This window comes from Herpailurus yagouaroundi, unplaced genomic scaffold (genome assembly GCF_014898765.1).
Source record: "Herpailurus yagouaroundi ecotype Mexico unplaced genomic scaffold, PumYag 166, whole genome shotgun sequence".
Classification (NCBI taxonomy): domain Eukaryota; kingdom Metazoa; phylum Chordata; class Mammalia; order Carnivora; family Felidae; genus Herpailurus; species Herpailurus yagouaroundi.
This window is the reverse complement of record NW_024412407.1, coordinates 25,771,385-25,784,777: the sequence shown is the minus strand read 5'-3', so window position 1 is coordinate 25,784,777 and position 13,393 is coordinate 25,771,385. Positions and strand designations below refer to the sequence as shown.

Sequence of the window (13,393 nt, the reverse complement as noted above, 5' to 3'; positions counted from 1 at the left end):
CTTTTCTTTTCTTTTCTTTTCTTTTCTTTTCTTTTCTTTTCTTTTCTGTTTTTCTTTAGTAATTTTTTGCAAATCAACTCTGGAAAACAGTGTGGAGGTTCCTCAAAAAATTAAAAATAGATCTACCCTATGACCCAGCAATAGCACTGCTAGGAATTTACCCAAGGGATACAGGAGTGCTGATGCATAGGGGCACTTGTACCCCAATGTTTATAGCAGCACTCTCAACAATAGCCAAATTATGGAAAGAGCCTAAATGTCCATCAACTGATGAATGGATAAAGAAATTGTGGTTTATATACACAATGGAGTATTACGTGGCAATGAGAAAGAATGAAACATGGCCCTTTGTAGCAATATGGATGAAACTGGAGAGTGTGATTCTAAGTGAAATAAGCCATACAGAGAAAGACAGATATCATATGTTTTCATTCTTATGTGGATCCTGAGAAACTTAACAGAAACCCATGGGGGAGGGGAAGGAAAAAAAAAAAAAGGTTAGAGTGGGAGAGAACCAAAGCATAAGAGACTCTTAAAAACTGAGAACAAACTGAGGGTTGATGGAGGGTGGGAGGGAGGGGAGGGTGGGTGATGGGTATTGAAGAGGGCACCTTTTGGGATGAGCACTGGGTGTTGTATGGAAACCAATTTGACAATAAATTTCATATATTGAAAAAAAATATTTTTTGCAAGTCAGTACTATGAGAAAATAATATACTGAGTGTATGAATTTCCTTTTATAAGGGACATGAATGTGAAATAATTTAGTTTTACTACAAAGATATATCACAGTATTGAAAGTTTGAATAGGGAGAAAAACCATTTCTGATCCATATTTTATGAAAAAAAATCAGTTGTTTTTTCATTACCTTCTTTTGCATAGTTAGGATCATACCAAGTATATAATTTTGTAGTCCTTTTTTTTTTTTAATTTTTTTTTTCTTTTTCTTTTTCAACGTTTATTTATTTTTGGGACAGAGAGAGACAGAGCATGAACGGGGGAGGGGCAGAGAGGGAGGGAGACACAGAATCAGAAACAGGCTCCAGGCTCTGAGCCATCAGCCCAGAGCCTGACGCGGGGCTCGAACTCACAGACCGCGAGATCGTGACCTGGCTGAAGTCGGATGCTTAACCGACTGCGCCACCCAGGCGCCCCTTGTAGTCCTTTTTTTTATGCGGCCTTTCACTTTCCCATGTTTGTATGATATTGACTATAATTTTTGATAGCCATAAATATAATATTTGGTCATGTTGAACATCATGTTCCTAAATTATTAAAATGAAGTTTAAAAATTTTTGAAGAGCTGTGCCTGGGTGGCTCAGTCAGTTAAGTGACTGACTTCAGCTCAGGTCATGATCTCACGGTTCCTGAGTTCGAGCCCCAGTTGGGATTGCTGCTTGTCAGTGCAGAACCTGCCTCAGATTCTCTCTCTCCCTCTCTCTCTGCCCCTCCCCTGTGCTTTCTCTCTCTCTCTCTCTCTCTCTCTCTCTATATATATATATATAAAAACCAAACAAACCAACAAAAATTGTGAGGAGTATAAACTAGAAAATTAGAAAGGTTCATATACTGTCTAAACGTGTTGGTTTTGTTTAAAAAAATACAAATAATATATGCTCTTAATAAAATATTTAAAAAATATACAAGACTATGTAAAATGAAAAGTAAAAAGTGTAACTCCCTCAACTTCCAACTTCCATTCATTCTCCCCACAGTAATTTTGTGAGCAGTGTTTTTGAACTTCTAAAAAATCAGATTATGGGTTTATCCGGGTACATATTACCTATATTAATAAATATTAGAAGTATAACTATATCCCTTTTGTAATGCAACAGAGTTATTCTGTATCTTGGATTTTAAAATAATATATTTTAGGCATCCTCCTGTGTCAGTATATGTAATCTACCTCATATTTTTTAACCTTTTTTTTTTTTTAATTTTTTTTCAACGTTTTTTATTTATTTTTGGGATAGAGAGAGACAGAGCATGAACGGGGGAGGGGCAGAGAGAGAGGGAGACACGGAATCGGAAACAGGCTCCAGGCTCCGAGCCATCAGCCCAGAGCCCGACACGGGGCTCGAACTCACGGACCGTGAGATCGTGACCTGGCTGAAGTCGGACGCTCAACCGACTGCGCCACCCAGGCGCCCCTTTTTAACCTTTTTTTAAAAAATTTTTTAAAAATAATCTCTACACCCAACATGGGACTTGAGCTCATGACCCTGAGATCACGAGTTGCATGGTCCATCCACTGAGCCAGCCAGGCACCCCCGCCTCATATTTTTTAAACAACATTGAATCATTTCTATTTTTTGCACGTTAAAGTAGTTTTGCATGAACTGCTCCTATACATATGTTTTGGATAACTTTTCTAAGTATATCCATGGAATAAGTTCTTACTAGTGGAATTAAAAAGTTAAAAACTGTGTGCTAGTTACGGGTATAGTATGTGGGCTTTATTTCAAAGAATTGCCTCATGTACTTGTAGAGGCTGGTAAGTGAAATATAGGGCAGGATAGTAGGCTAGAAACTTAGGTAGGAGTTGATACTGTCATCTTAAGGTAGAATTTCTTCAGGAAAACTTAAAACTTGTTTTATTTTTATATATCTTAAACTGATTGGATGAAGCCCACCCTCATAACTGATTGTACAGGTTAAGTGTAGCTACCGCACCTTCACAGCTGCATCTAGATTAGTGTTTGAATAAGTGGGTATTACAGCCAATCCTAGTTGACTTATTAAACTGTCATGCTGTTTCTCACTTTCGTATTACCAAATTGTCACAAAAGTTGCATTAATTTATACTTCTCAATACAGTGGTGGAGAACACGATTTTCCTTATACCTTGTCCAATCCCTGATACTGAATTTAAAAATTTTTGCCAGTGGGATACATGAAAATGGTATTATTATTTTACTTCTAACTTTATTATTTTGGAAGACGATGGAATCCAAGGGTTTCTTGCACAAAACAATTAACTGATATGTATTAATTTCCACCTTTCTAGGCTTTTTAGTTGGTTTAGCAACCATTAGCTTAATAATTGAAACTTGCCTTTACTATTTTATTGGCATGAGAGTTTATTCATTTAAATTCAGTAGTTAACTGGTCATTCTAGACCATAAATACGTGTCAAAACAGGTTCCCTGTTTGGCGTATTAAATCATTAGGACTGAAGGAGTTTCATAGTTGATGTGTAGAATTTAATATTTTTACCATCTCAGGGTTTGTAGTTGCAGGACAGTGTCAAATATTGAAAGAAGTATTGAATTATGATTTGAGGGTCTAAAGAAGACCGTCAAGTTTATTAATACCACTGCAGCTTTTAAGTGTCAATAAAGCCATAATCTTGGGGCAGCTGAGTGGCTAAGTCGGTTAAGTGTTCAACTCTTGATTTCGACTCAGGTCATGATCTCACTAGGTGTGGAGTTTGCTTATGATTGTCTCTCCTTTCCCCTCTGCTTCTTCCCTGCTTGCACACTTGTGCTCTCACTCTTTCTGTCTTTCAAAAAAAAACCCCAAAAAAACAAAAAAAAAGCCTCACAACTTCCATTGTGTTGGGGCAAATAGATTTGCCATCTGTCTTATCTTTCCACTTCCTAGTGAACCATTCTAATTTTCTTGGTATTATTCCTAAGACCCATAAAGGGAAGCTTTAGACAGCAAGTCTGATACAGCATCCTGAATGGTTTCTTGCGTTGGTAACAGTAAAGTTACGTGGGGGACCCATATAGAAGGAGCCATCTTTTTTTTTTTTATTAAATTTACTTATTTTAATAATAAATAAACAGGGGAGGGGCAGGGAGAGAAGGGGAGAGAAGCCCGAGCAGGCTCCACACCAACATCGCGAGCGCAACACGGGGCTTGAACCCATGAACCATGAGATCATGACCTGAGCCAAAACAAAGAGTTGGACGCTTAACCAGTTGACCTACCCAGGTGCCCCATAAAAGAAGCCATCTTTATCATACAGTATTCATAGTGACCTGGGGGTGAGACATACTGAATATCTTGGTCACTGGAAAGCAAATCTAGTATGGTCTGTATATATAGCATATCAGCCCTTCATCTGGATTATTCCACTTTGCATGCAAAGGAGGGACAGGACACTTCCCCTTCTCAGGATAAACAAACTTTCTAGCCACTTTCATTCATTGTACCAGGCTGGCACTCTTGTTTGGGTTAGTCACTGCCATTCAGGACTGTCACTGAGCTATGGATCCTGCATTAGCTCAAACATGGTATGGTCTTCATAGACTGCTTCTAACTTAACCATTCTTACGAGCCATGTTAATAAAGGTTCTTCAGGGAACCAGCTATATTGACCCCACTAAATAAGACAACTTTTACGCTATCTCCCCTGGTTTCAGTAGTTTCCTGACTTTGTCTCTTCGTTACCTGAATCATTTTGGTAAACAGCTGTAAATCTGCTCAGTATGATTTTTCTGTTTTGTGATGGTTTTGAAGTGAGCAGTTTGATGTTGGATTGGATCAGTTGGAACCTGGCTCTATTTAACATCACAGCCCACCCTAAAACTGTCTTTAGCTTTCTCTTCTAGGTAGTATGCTAACAATAGCCAGGGAATTGTGCCTTTAGCCAGTTTCTTATTATTTTGCATTTTATTGTAGATTCAGTGATGAAACTCCTCTCAGGTTGGATCTATCTGCTAGGTTTCATTTACTTTTACCTCCTGTAACAGATGGCAGCACGCCTGCTGTTTGATACTGTGGGTGATTTGGCAAACCTGGCATCAAGGATTTAGCCTCTAACGCCTTTTATTTTCTCCCCCCAAAATGCTTTAGCAATATTACACTGAGTCTAGGATGATGCTAGCAAATTTGATATCCTTGGAACAGATTAATAGTCATAATACCAGCTTTTAACCTGTTCTTCCATTGTGTGATTTTGGATAAGTAAGGGAATTTATCTCAGCCATAATTTTCTCATTCTACAAACTGAGCATTTCTGAGGTATTTTACAATCAGTCTATACATAAACAAACATTTATTGAATATGTCTTTGTTGTAGGCCATTGTTTCTCAATCCTTTTAATAAGTATTCTTGAAACAAAAATTAAAATGAAATTAATTAAAAAGCTTTGTTGATTTCTATCTAACAGAAATTATATACCAAAGAATAGGATTTTGTCAGGTAGTATTGAGCTTTGGTAGGCCACAAACCATTGTAATAGCTTTTTCTTGCTTCTTTGGTGATACCTGTTTTGAGAATGCATGTAATAGACTAAGAAATTTTATTTCATTTTATATATATGTATCCTTTGACTTCTGATGTGGTTATGTCCTGATAAACCCATTGTAAGTCAAAAATCCCCCAAATCGGAAATGCATTTAACACATGTAACCTACTGCACATCATAGCTTAGCTTAGCCTATCTTAAATGTGCCCGGAACACTGACATTGCCTACAGTTGGGTAAAATCATCTAACAGAAAGACTATTTTATAATAAAGTATTGAATATTGTATGTAATTTATTGAATACTGTACTGAAAGTGAAAAACACAATGGTTGTTTGGGTACAGAATGGTTGGAAGTGCATTGGTGGTTTATTGTCATGATCATGTGGTTGACTGAGAGCTGCAGCTGCTGTTAACTATCATCATGAGAGGATCAAACTGCATATCGCCAGCCCAAAATTCATATTCAAAGTATGGTTTCTTCCAAATGTGTATTGCTTTTACACCTTTGTAAAATTGGAAAATCGTTGAAGGTAATGAGATTAACGTGAAAATACATTCCTCCCGCTCTGAATATTGTGTTAAACTCTTTTTAATAAAAGTCTATTTATTGTTGATAAGTGATACACATAATAAAAAGCACACAATTCATCGAGTGTAGAACCTGATGAATTTTCCTACAAAATGACCATACCTGTGTAATAAGTATCCAGGTCAGGAAACGGATTTGGGGAAACAGTACCCCTGAATCTTCTTATGTTCCCCTGTAGTCATTATTCATCATCTCTCTCCCCAGCCAAAGATTACTCCTATCCTGATTTCTTACATCATAATTTTGTTTATGAATTTTTTAAATGGAATCATGTGGACTATTTTTGTTTTTTTTGTTTTTGGGGCTGGATTTTGTTCAAATTTTGAGAGATTTATTCGTGTATATATAGTTCTTACAATAACTTATTCCATTGTGAGAATGCACTTCAGTTTCTTTATTTCCTACTGTTGATGGACATTTGGGATGTTTTCAGTATTTGACTATTAAAAATTATGCTGTTACAAACATAATTATATATATTTTTGGTGAACATAAATGACCCTTTCTGTTAGGTGAATAGTTAGACTTGCTAGGTCATCTGGCTTAAGTATTTTCAGCCTCACTACATATTTTCAGTTTTCCAAAGTGGTTGTGCCCAGTTATACCCATAATGGCAGTATATGATAGTTTCAGTGTTTCATTTTTACCAACAGCTGGTATTATTTGTCTTTATTTTTATCATTCTTGTGGGCATTAGGGATACCTTATGGGTGTAATTTGCATTCTGCTGGTGGCTAAGGGCATCTTTTTTTTGTGTGTGTTGGATATTTGGATGTCTTCTATTTTGAGGTACTTGTTCAAATCTTTTGCTGATTTTTCAGTTTTTCCTTTGTGAAGATGTTGTTTATATGTTGTAGAGTTGAGTCCTTTTTTTTTTTTTAACGTTTATTTATTTTTGAGACAGAGAGAGCATGAACGAGGGAGGGTCAGAGAGAGAGGGAGACACAGAATCTGAAGCAGGCTCCAGGCTCTGAGCTGTCAGCACAGAGCCCGACACAGGGCTCGAACTCACAGACTGTGAGATCATGAGCTGAGCCGAAGTCGGCTGCTTAACCGACTGAGCCACCCAGGCAACCCGAGTTGAGTCCTTTTCAAATAAATAAATATTACAATTATTGTCTGCCAAAATGTAGCTTGCACTTTCACTCTTAGTAGTATATTTGATAATCTTAAAACCAGTATTTGAATTTTTTTTCCTTATAGGTTGCTTGTTTTATGTCTTGAGATCTCTTCCTGTGTCAACCTCATGAAGATGTTCATTCTTCTGTGTTTTGTACAAGCTTTACTGTTTTGATATTTTATATCGATCTAGAATTGTGTATGATGTTAGGTAGAAGGGATCATGATTAATTTTTTTCCATGTGGCTATCAGTTGACTCCTTATTGTTTATCGAAAAGGCCATCTTTTCCCCATTATAGTGTCATCATTGTCATAAATCAGGTTGCATTGTATGTGGGCCAGGTTATGTTGTTCTGTCCCTGTGGTCTGTTTTATCTGTTGCGCTGGTACTGTACTATCTTGATTACTCTCAGGCTTTACTATGGTTGTTGGAAGCTGATATAATTACTGTAGTCCATGATACAGGGCTTTAACTTTGTTCTTTAAAATTTTCTTGACTATTCTTGACTTTTTAAATTGCCATATAAATTGTAGACTCAACTTTTCAATTTTCACAAAAGAAACTGGATGAGAGTTTGATACTTTGTGGACTCTCTAGATTTTTGAGAAGTAAAATCATTAACAATATTGAGTCTCAAAATCCATAAACAAGGCATATCCCATTTATTTAGTCCTTTAATTTTTCTCCACATTTTTGCTTTTTGTTTTTAAACTTTAAAAAAAATGTTTACTTTTTTGAGAGAGAGAGAGCACGAGTGGGGCAAGGGCAGTGAGATAAGGAGAGAATCCTGAGCAGGCTCTGCACTGATGGTGCAGAGCCTAATGTGGTGCTTGAACCCACAGACTGAAATCATGACCTGAGCCAAAGTCAAGAGTCAGATGTTCAACCAACTGAGCCACTCAGGCACCCCAAACTTTCTTTTTTTAAAGTTAACTCTGCCCCTAATGTGGGGCTTGTACTGATGACCCTAAGATGAAAAGTTGCATGTTCTATGGACTAAGCCAGCCAAGCATCCTAGGAAGTTTCATTTTATTCTTAGTTGCACATGTGTTTATCATACATGAGTGTTGATTTTATGGTATACTTTTTTTTTTGCTTCTCATGATGATTGCATGATTTTCCTCCATTTTTCTGTTGAGCTGAATTACATTGATTTTTTAAAAAAAATTTTAATGTTGAAAACCTTTGCTTTTTAGAGTAAGCCCCATTTGGTTGTGACGTGTTCTCCTTTTTAAATATTAGTTATTGATATGTTTTTTAAAGTATTTATTTAAGTAATCTCTACACCCCATGTGGGGCTCAGACTCATGACCCCCAAGATCAAGGGTTGTATACTGTACCAACTGAGCCAGTCCAGTGACCCTAGTTACTAATATTTTGATTGGAATTTTTGCAACTATGTTCATGAGAGTGGTCTTTATAATATTCTTGTAATGTCCTTGGCATGTTTTGATATCTTGATAGTTTGTTTTCTTTTTTTTCTTTTTTTTCCTTGATAGTTTTGCTTGGAAGTGATCAACCTTATCTTTAAAAATAACAATTTTTGATTGGTTGAATTTTTGTGTTTTATTGATAATTTTGCCCTTTTATTCTCTTTCTAATATATATATATTTGAAGAATTACTTATCTAGCTTCTTGAGCTGGAAGCTTAATTTTCTGCCTTTTTAATTTTTAATATTTTTATTTACGTGACCCTGCAAGCATCCACAAGTTTTGAAATGTTTTTGTTATCATTCAGTTCAGAATGTTTTTCGCTGAGCTAGTACTATCCTAAATATTTGACAAACAGTGCAAGATATAGTTCCTGAGAAAAGGAGCTCCGTGAGATTTGTATTAGTTTTGTCCTTCCTCCATTGAGGTGAAAATTTACATTTCTAGTATATATCTAGTATATGTATCTAGTATATACCTAGTATATTTTACTGTATGTTTCAGAAGGTTCAGCACCTTCTGAGTTTCCTGTAGGTTTATATATGAGGTAGGAACCATCCAAGGGCAAAAACCATTATCCATACATCTTTATTTAAAAAAAATTTTTTTATTACTTTATTTTTGAGAGACAGTGAGACAGCACGAGGGGGGGAGGGGCAGAGAGCGAAGGAGACGCAGAATCTGAAGGAGGCTCCAGGCTCTGACCAACCAAGCATTCAGCACAGAGCCCCACGTGGGGTTGGAACCCACGAACCTTGAGATCGTGACCTGAGCTGAAGTCAGACACTTAACGGACTGAGCTACCTAGGTGCCCCTATCCATACATTTTTAAAGCCAGTGTTCTCCATTAAGAACACACTTTTAGCTAAACAAGTTGGGTTTAAGAGAGAACTTATACCACTAGGTAGGAATAGTAGGGATCTCAGTAAGTGGATGTTACAAAGGACTTAATAGGATTTGGGTCTGCTGATTTGGGAAAGTGTTCAAGTAAGCTAGGCTTTCCTCTGGATTTGGTGTTGTCAGGAAGTGGGGGCAAGTCTATGACTGGGGATATATTAATCTTATCTAAAGGACTGGAGGAATGAAGCAGGGCCAAAGCTGTGACTGAAAATGAAGAGCAGTCATTCATACTAGCCAAAATAGGGGGATATTTAGTCATTTTTGTGGTTTGAAAAAATTTTATGATTTTGTCTACATTCAGACATGATTACAGAATGGCTTTGTTTTTGTCTTGAACCATTGTGGTCAGAGTGGCCTCATCTGATGTTGGTGTTCTGTGAAATTATTTATGTTCATTAGAACCTCAAGGCTTTACTGTGTGTGCCAGGTCAGTTCCTAGTTGTTGGGCTTCTTTTCTGTTAGTAATTTAATTTTTCAAATGTAAACTAGGCTCATTGCAGGAAAATGAAAGTGAGAAAACATACATAAACCAGAAGGAAAAAGTTTAGAGAAACAAAACAAAAAACAAGATTTAACCTGTCTGCCTAATATTTTCTTGAATATCTTTGCAGACATTTCTATCCTTATTTATACATACAATATTTTTATAGATGTGAAGTGATATTATTCATGTATTTATTTTTTTACAAGAATTTATGGTTTATTATTTCGTTGGAAGTATGTAGTTATTGCACAGTAGAGGATGCTGGGGTTAGTTTCTCAGTCTTTGTTACAGTAAGTTGAAATATTTTATCGTACATCTGAAGTTACAGAATAATGTATATGAATTGATATGACCTTGTAGTAGACAGTATGCTTTTCAACACAGATTTTAATAAAATGATTTGCATTTAGTGTAAGTGCATATGCTTCTTGTCAATTCTACATAGAATTTTGTGAAATCTAGGTGGAAAGCAATACTTGTATGTCTCTGCATACCTGAAAAAGTATTTAAAATAAGCCTCTTTACTTAACTCATGTAATTTACCTGCATTATGTGAATAAGGATAATAGTCAACTCTTGTATATAATAAAAAAAATATATATATAAATTAGTTGGGGTGACTGGGTGGTTCAGTCAGTTGAGCATCCAACTTCAGCTCAGGTCATGATCTTGTGGTCTGTGAGTTCAAGCCCCAAGTTGGGTTCTGTGCTGATAGCCTGGAGCCTGCTTTGGATTCTGTGTCTCCTTTTTTCTCTGCCCCTACCCTGCTCATGCTCGCTCTCTCTCTCAAAAATAAGTAAACATAAAAAAAAACTAAAACAAAAAAACCCCCAAACCTAGTTAGCTGTGTATTATATTAACTTTAATAAACAGCTCCAGATTTTCACCTGAAGATATAAGCCTTTTCAGATGTTGTTTATCATTACAGTAATCTTATTGAAATAGAAACGTTTACATTTTTTTCTCAGGCATTAACTAAATATGTGTACATTTAAAACTTATCCTTTGGCTCTTTTTCCTGTTTTTTTTTTTTTTTTTTTTGACCGTTTTCTTGGAAAAAAATGTCCTTAACTCTTGCTTACACTTTGACTTTTATCTCTTGTCCCTTTATTCCACCAGAGAGCCTCCAAAAGCTTTGAGCAAATAGAAAAATTAGTTTTAGTATCAAATAAGAGGAAAATAAAAATTGCAGTTTTTGAATAGATTTGAACTAACACTGCTAATCATCTGTTTGCCTTTTAAGTGTACCATTTGTGCTCAGATACAAAAAAGAACTTGACATACTTGACATAAGCTCTTGAAAAGTCCCAAAAGTCCCTTTTAGAAAATATTGTGGAAGTTTCTACTTAACCTCTCATTTCCTCTCATTAGGTTGTACTTCTCTTTTTAGCCACAGTATTTAAGTTTAAAAAGTTATAACCTAAATGCTTACAACAACTTCTAATGCATGTTGTGTTAAGTAACCTTTTAAAATTGGCATTTAAAATTCATTTTTTATAAGTTGGAGATTTACCATAATTTGTAACGTATGGTAGATTTATATTTGTATATTTAAACTTGTGAACATTATTATTATTTAAACGTTTTTGTATCTTAGGGAGAGAGCTCGAGTGAGCAGGGGAGAGGGGCAGAGAGAGAGCAAATCTTAAGTAGGCTCTGTACTAAGCGTGGACATGAGGTTTGATCTCACGACTGAGATTATGACCTGAGCTGAAACCAAGAGTTGGATGCTTAACCGACTGAGCCATCCAGACACCCCCTAAACTTGTGAATATTATTAAAGACCTTTATACGTTAAATGCCATGCTGAAAGAGGGCAGTGTCTCTGTTTTCAGAGAGTTTCTGGACTATTAGACATAGGAGATTGTGTGTGTATACACACATTTATAGTGATTGCAGTACAAGGTATACTTTGAGATACAATAGCATCAAAACATTGTATAGAAGTACTAGAGATTGAATAATTAATGCTTTTGGATCAAGAGAAAAGACATAATGCTATGGGAATTAAGGGCAACATATTAAGTGGTAGCATTCCTTTTTATTTAAATCTAGAATTAAAATTATAGACCTGTTTGGCAAAATTGTATTTAGAAGTTTTTTTTTTATGTTAAAAAGTAGATGTTTCAGTTATTTTCAAGTTATCTGCTATTTCATTTGTTAATGAAGTGTATAATTGGTTTTTCACTCATTGTTTCTTCTTTTTTTTTTTTTCCTTTGGCAGCTTTTCACAGATGGAATCACAAATAAACTTATTGGCTGTTACGTGAGTAATACAATGGAGGATGTAGTCCTGGTGCGAATTTATGGCAATAAGACTGAGCTGTTAGTTGATCGAGATGAGGAAGTGAAGAGTTTCCGAGTGTTGCAGGCTCATGGCTGTGCACCACAACTCTACTGTACCTTCAATAATGGACTGTGCTATGAATTTATACAGGGAGAAGCATTGGATCCAAAGCATGTCTGCAACCCTGCCATTTTCAGGTATATTTACTTTCTCTAAATTTTTCTTTCTGATGAATAAGAGTATTAAGTGCACTAAGGAATTACATGTATATTTTAAATGTTTATTTATTTATTTTGAGAGAGAGAGAGAGAGAGAGAGAGAGACAGAGGGAGAGAGAGAACCCCAAGCAGGGTCCGTGCTCAACGTGGAGCCCAATGTGGGGCTCGATTCCATGAACTATGAGATCATGACCTGAGCTGAAATCAAGAGTCAGATGCTTAACCAACTGAGCCACCCAGGTGCCCCAGGAAATATTTTTTAAATATTTAAAAGGCATTGCCTTTTCTTTGAGCAATTATTTGGTTAATTTAGAAACTTCTTTAGTTTGGACTCTGCTTTGTCTTTGCTGAAGAAGAAAAAAAAACCCTTTCTGTCTGCCATCTCGTTATTGACTCTTTGCAAAAGAAAGGACTCTAACGTGTGGTTTTGGATTAGCCTGCTACTGAGTGTCAAGGCTTCCCCTTAATTTTTTAAAGTAGTGCGTGGATTAAAGCATCACACATTTCTTATTACTAACTTTTGTAACTCAGTTGGTCATATTTTCAGAGATTTTGCTTACTAAGATGCTTTTAATTCCGTTAACGTTATACTACTTTTTAATTCATTGTATTATGTTTTCTATAACGATAACGTCTTGCATATGCTTGATCATTTTTCTAAAATTGCTGTCTTTTAGAGTTCTCTTTCTTTTAAAAACTAGCAAATGAGCTTGATTTGAAAACTGCAAATTCATTCATAGTTTAAACCAGAAGTTCTCAGACATTTTGGTCTCAAGATCCCTTAACAGCTCTTAAAGGTTATTGAGGACCCAAAGAGGTTTTGTGAGTTACATCTATCAATATTTACCATGTTAGAAATTAAAACAACTTTTTTTAAATTCAGGAATCTCACTTGCACATTGTTAGCTATCAGTGTGATAACATTATCACACCACTTCATGTAGCTTCTTGAAAACTATACTGTATACTCACGAGAGAGTGAAAAAGGTAAATAATATCTTATCAGAGTAGTTTTAACTGTATAAACTTGAAAGGGTTTTGAGGTTCCAGGGATCCTGGGTCATATCTTAAGAGTTGCTATGTTAACACAGTGATGAAAATGGAATGGACCAGTATTTATGTATTTTATAACTGTTTCAAATAATATTTAAAAATATTTTG

At 35.8% G+C, this 13,393-nt stretch overlaps 1 protein-coding gene across 1 annotated transcript in view; it reads left to right on the top strand.

Annotated features, from left to right (window-relative positions):
• The window catches only part of ETNK1 (ethanolamine kinase 1), a 68,418-nt gene that overhangs the window by 8,716 nt on the left and 46,309 nt on the right, over positions 1-13,393 (top strand). The window contains exon 2 of the mRNA XM_040488656.1: positions 11,952-12,211. Coding sequence (XP_040344590.1) covers positions 11,952-12,211 — 260 coding nt within the window. The remainder of the gene's footprint in view (positions 1-11,951; positions 12,212-13,393) is intronic.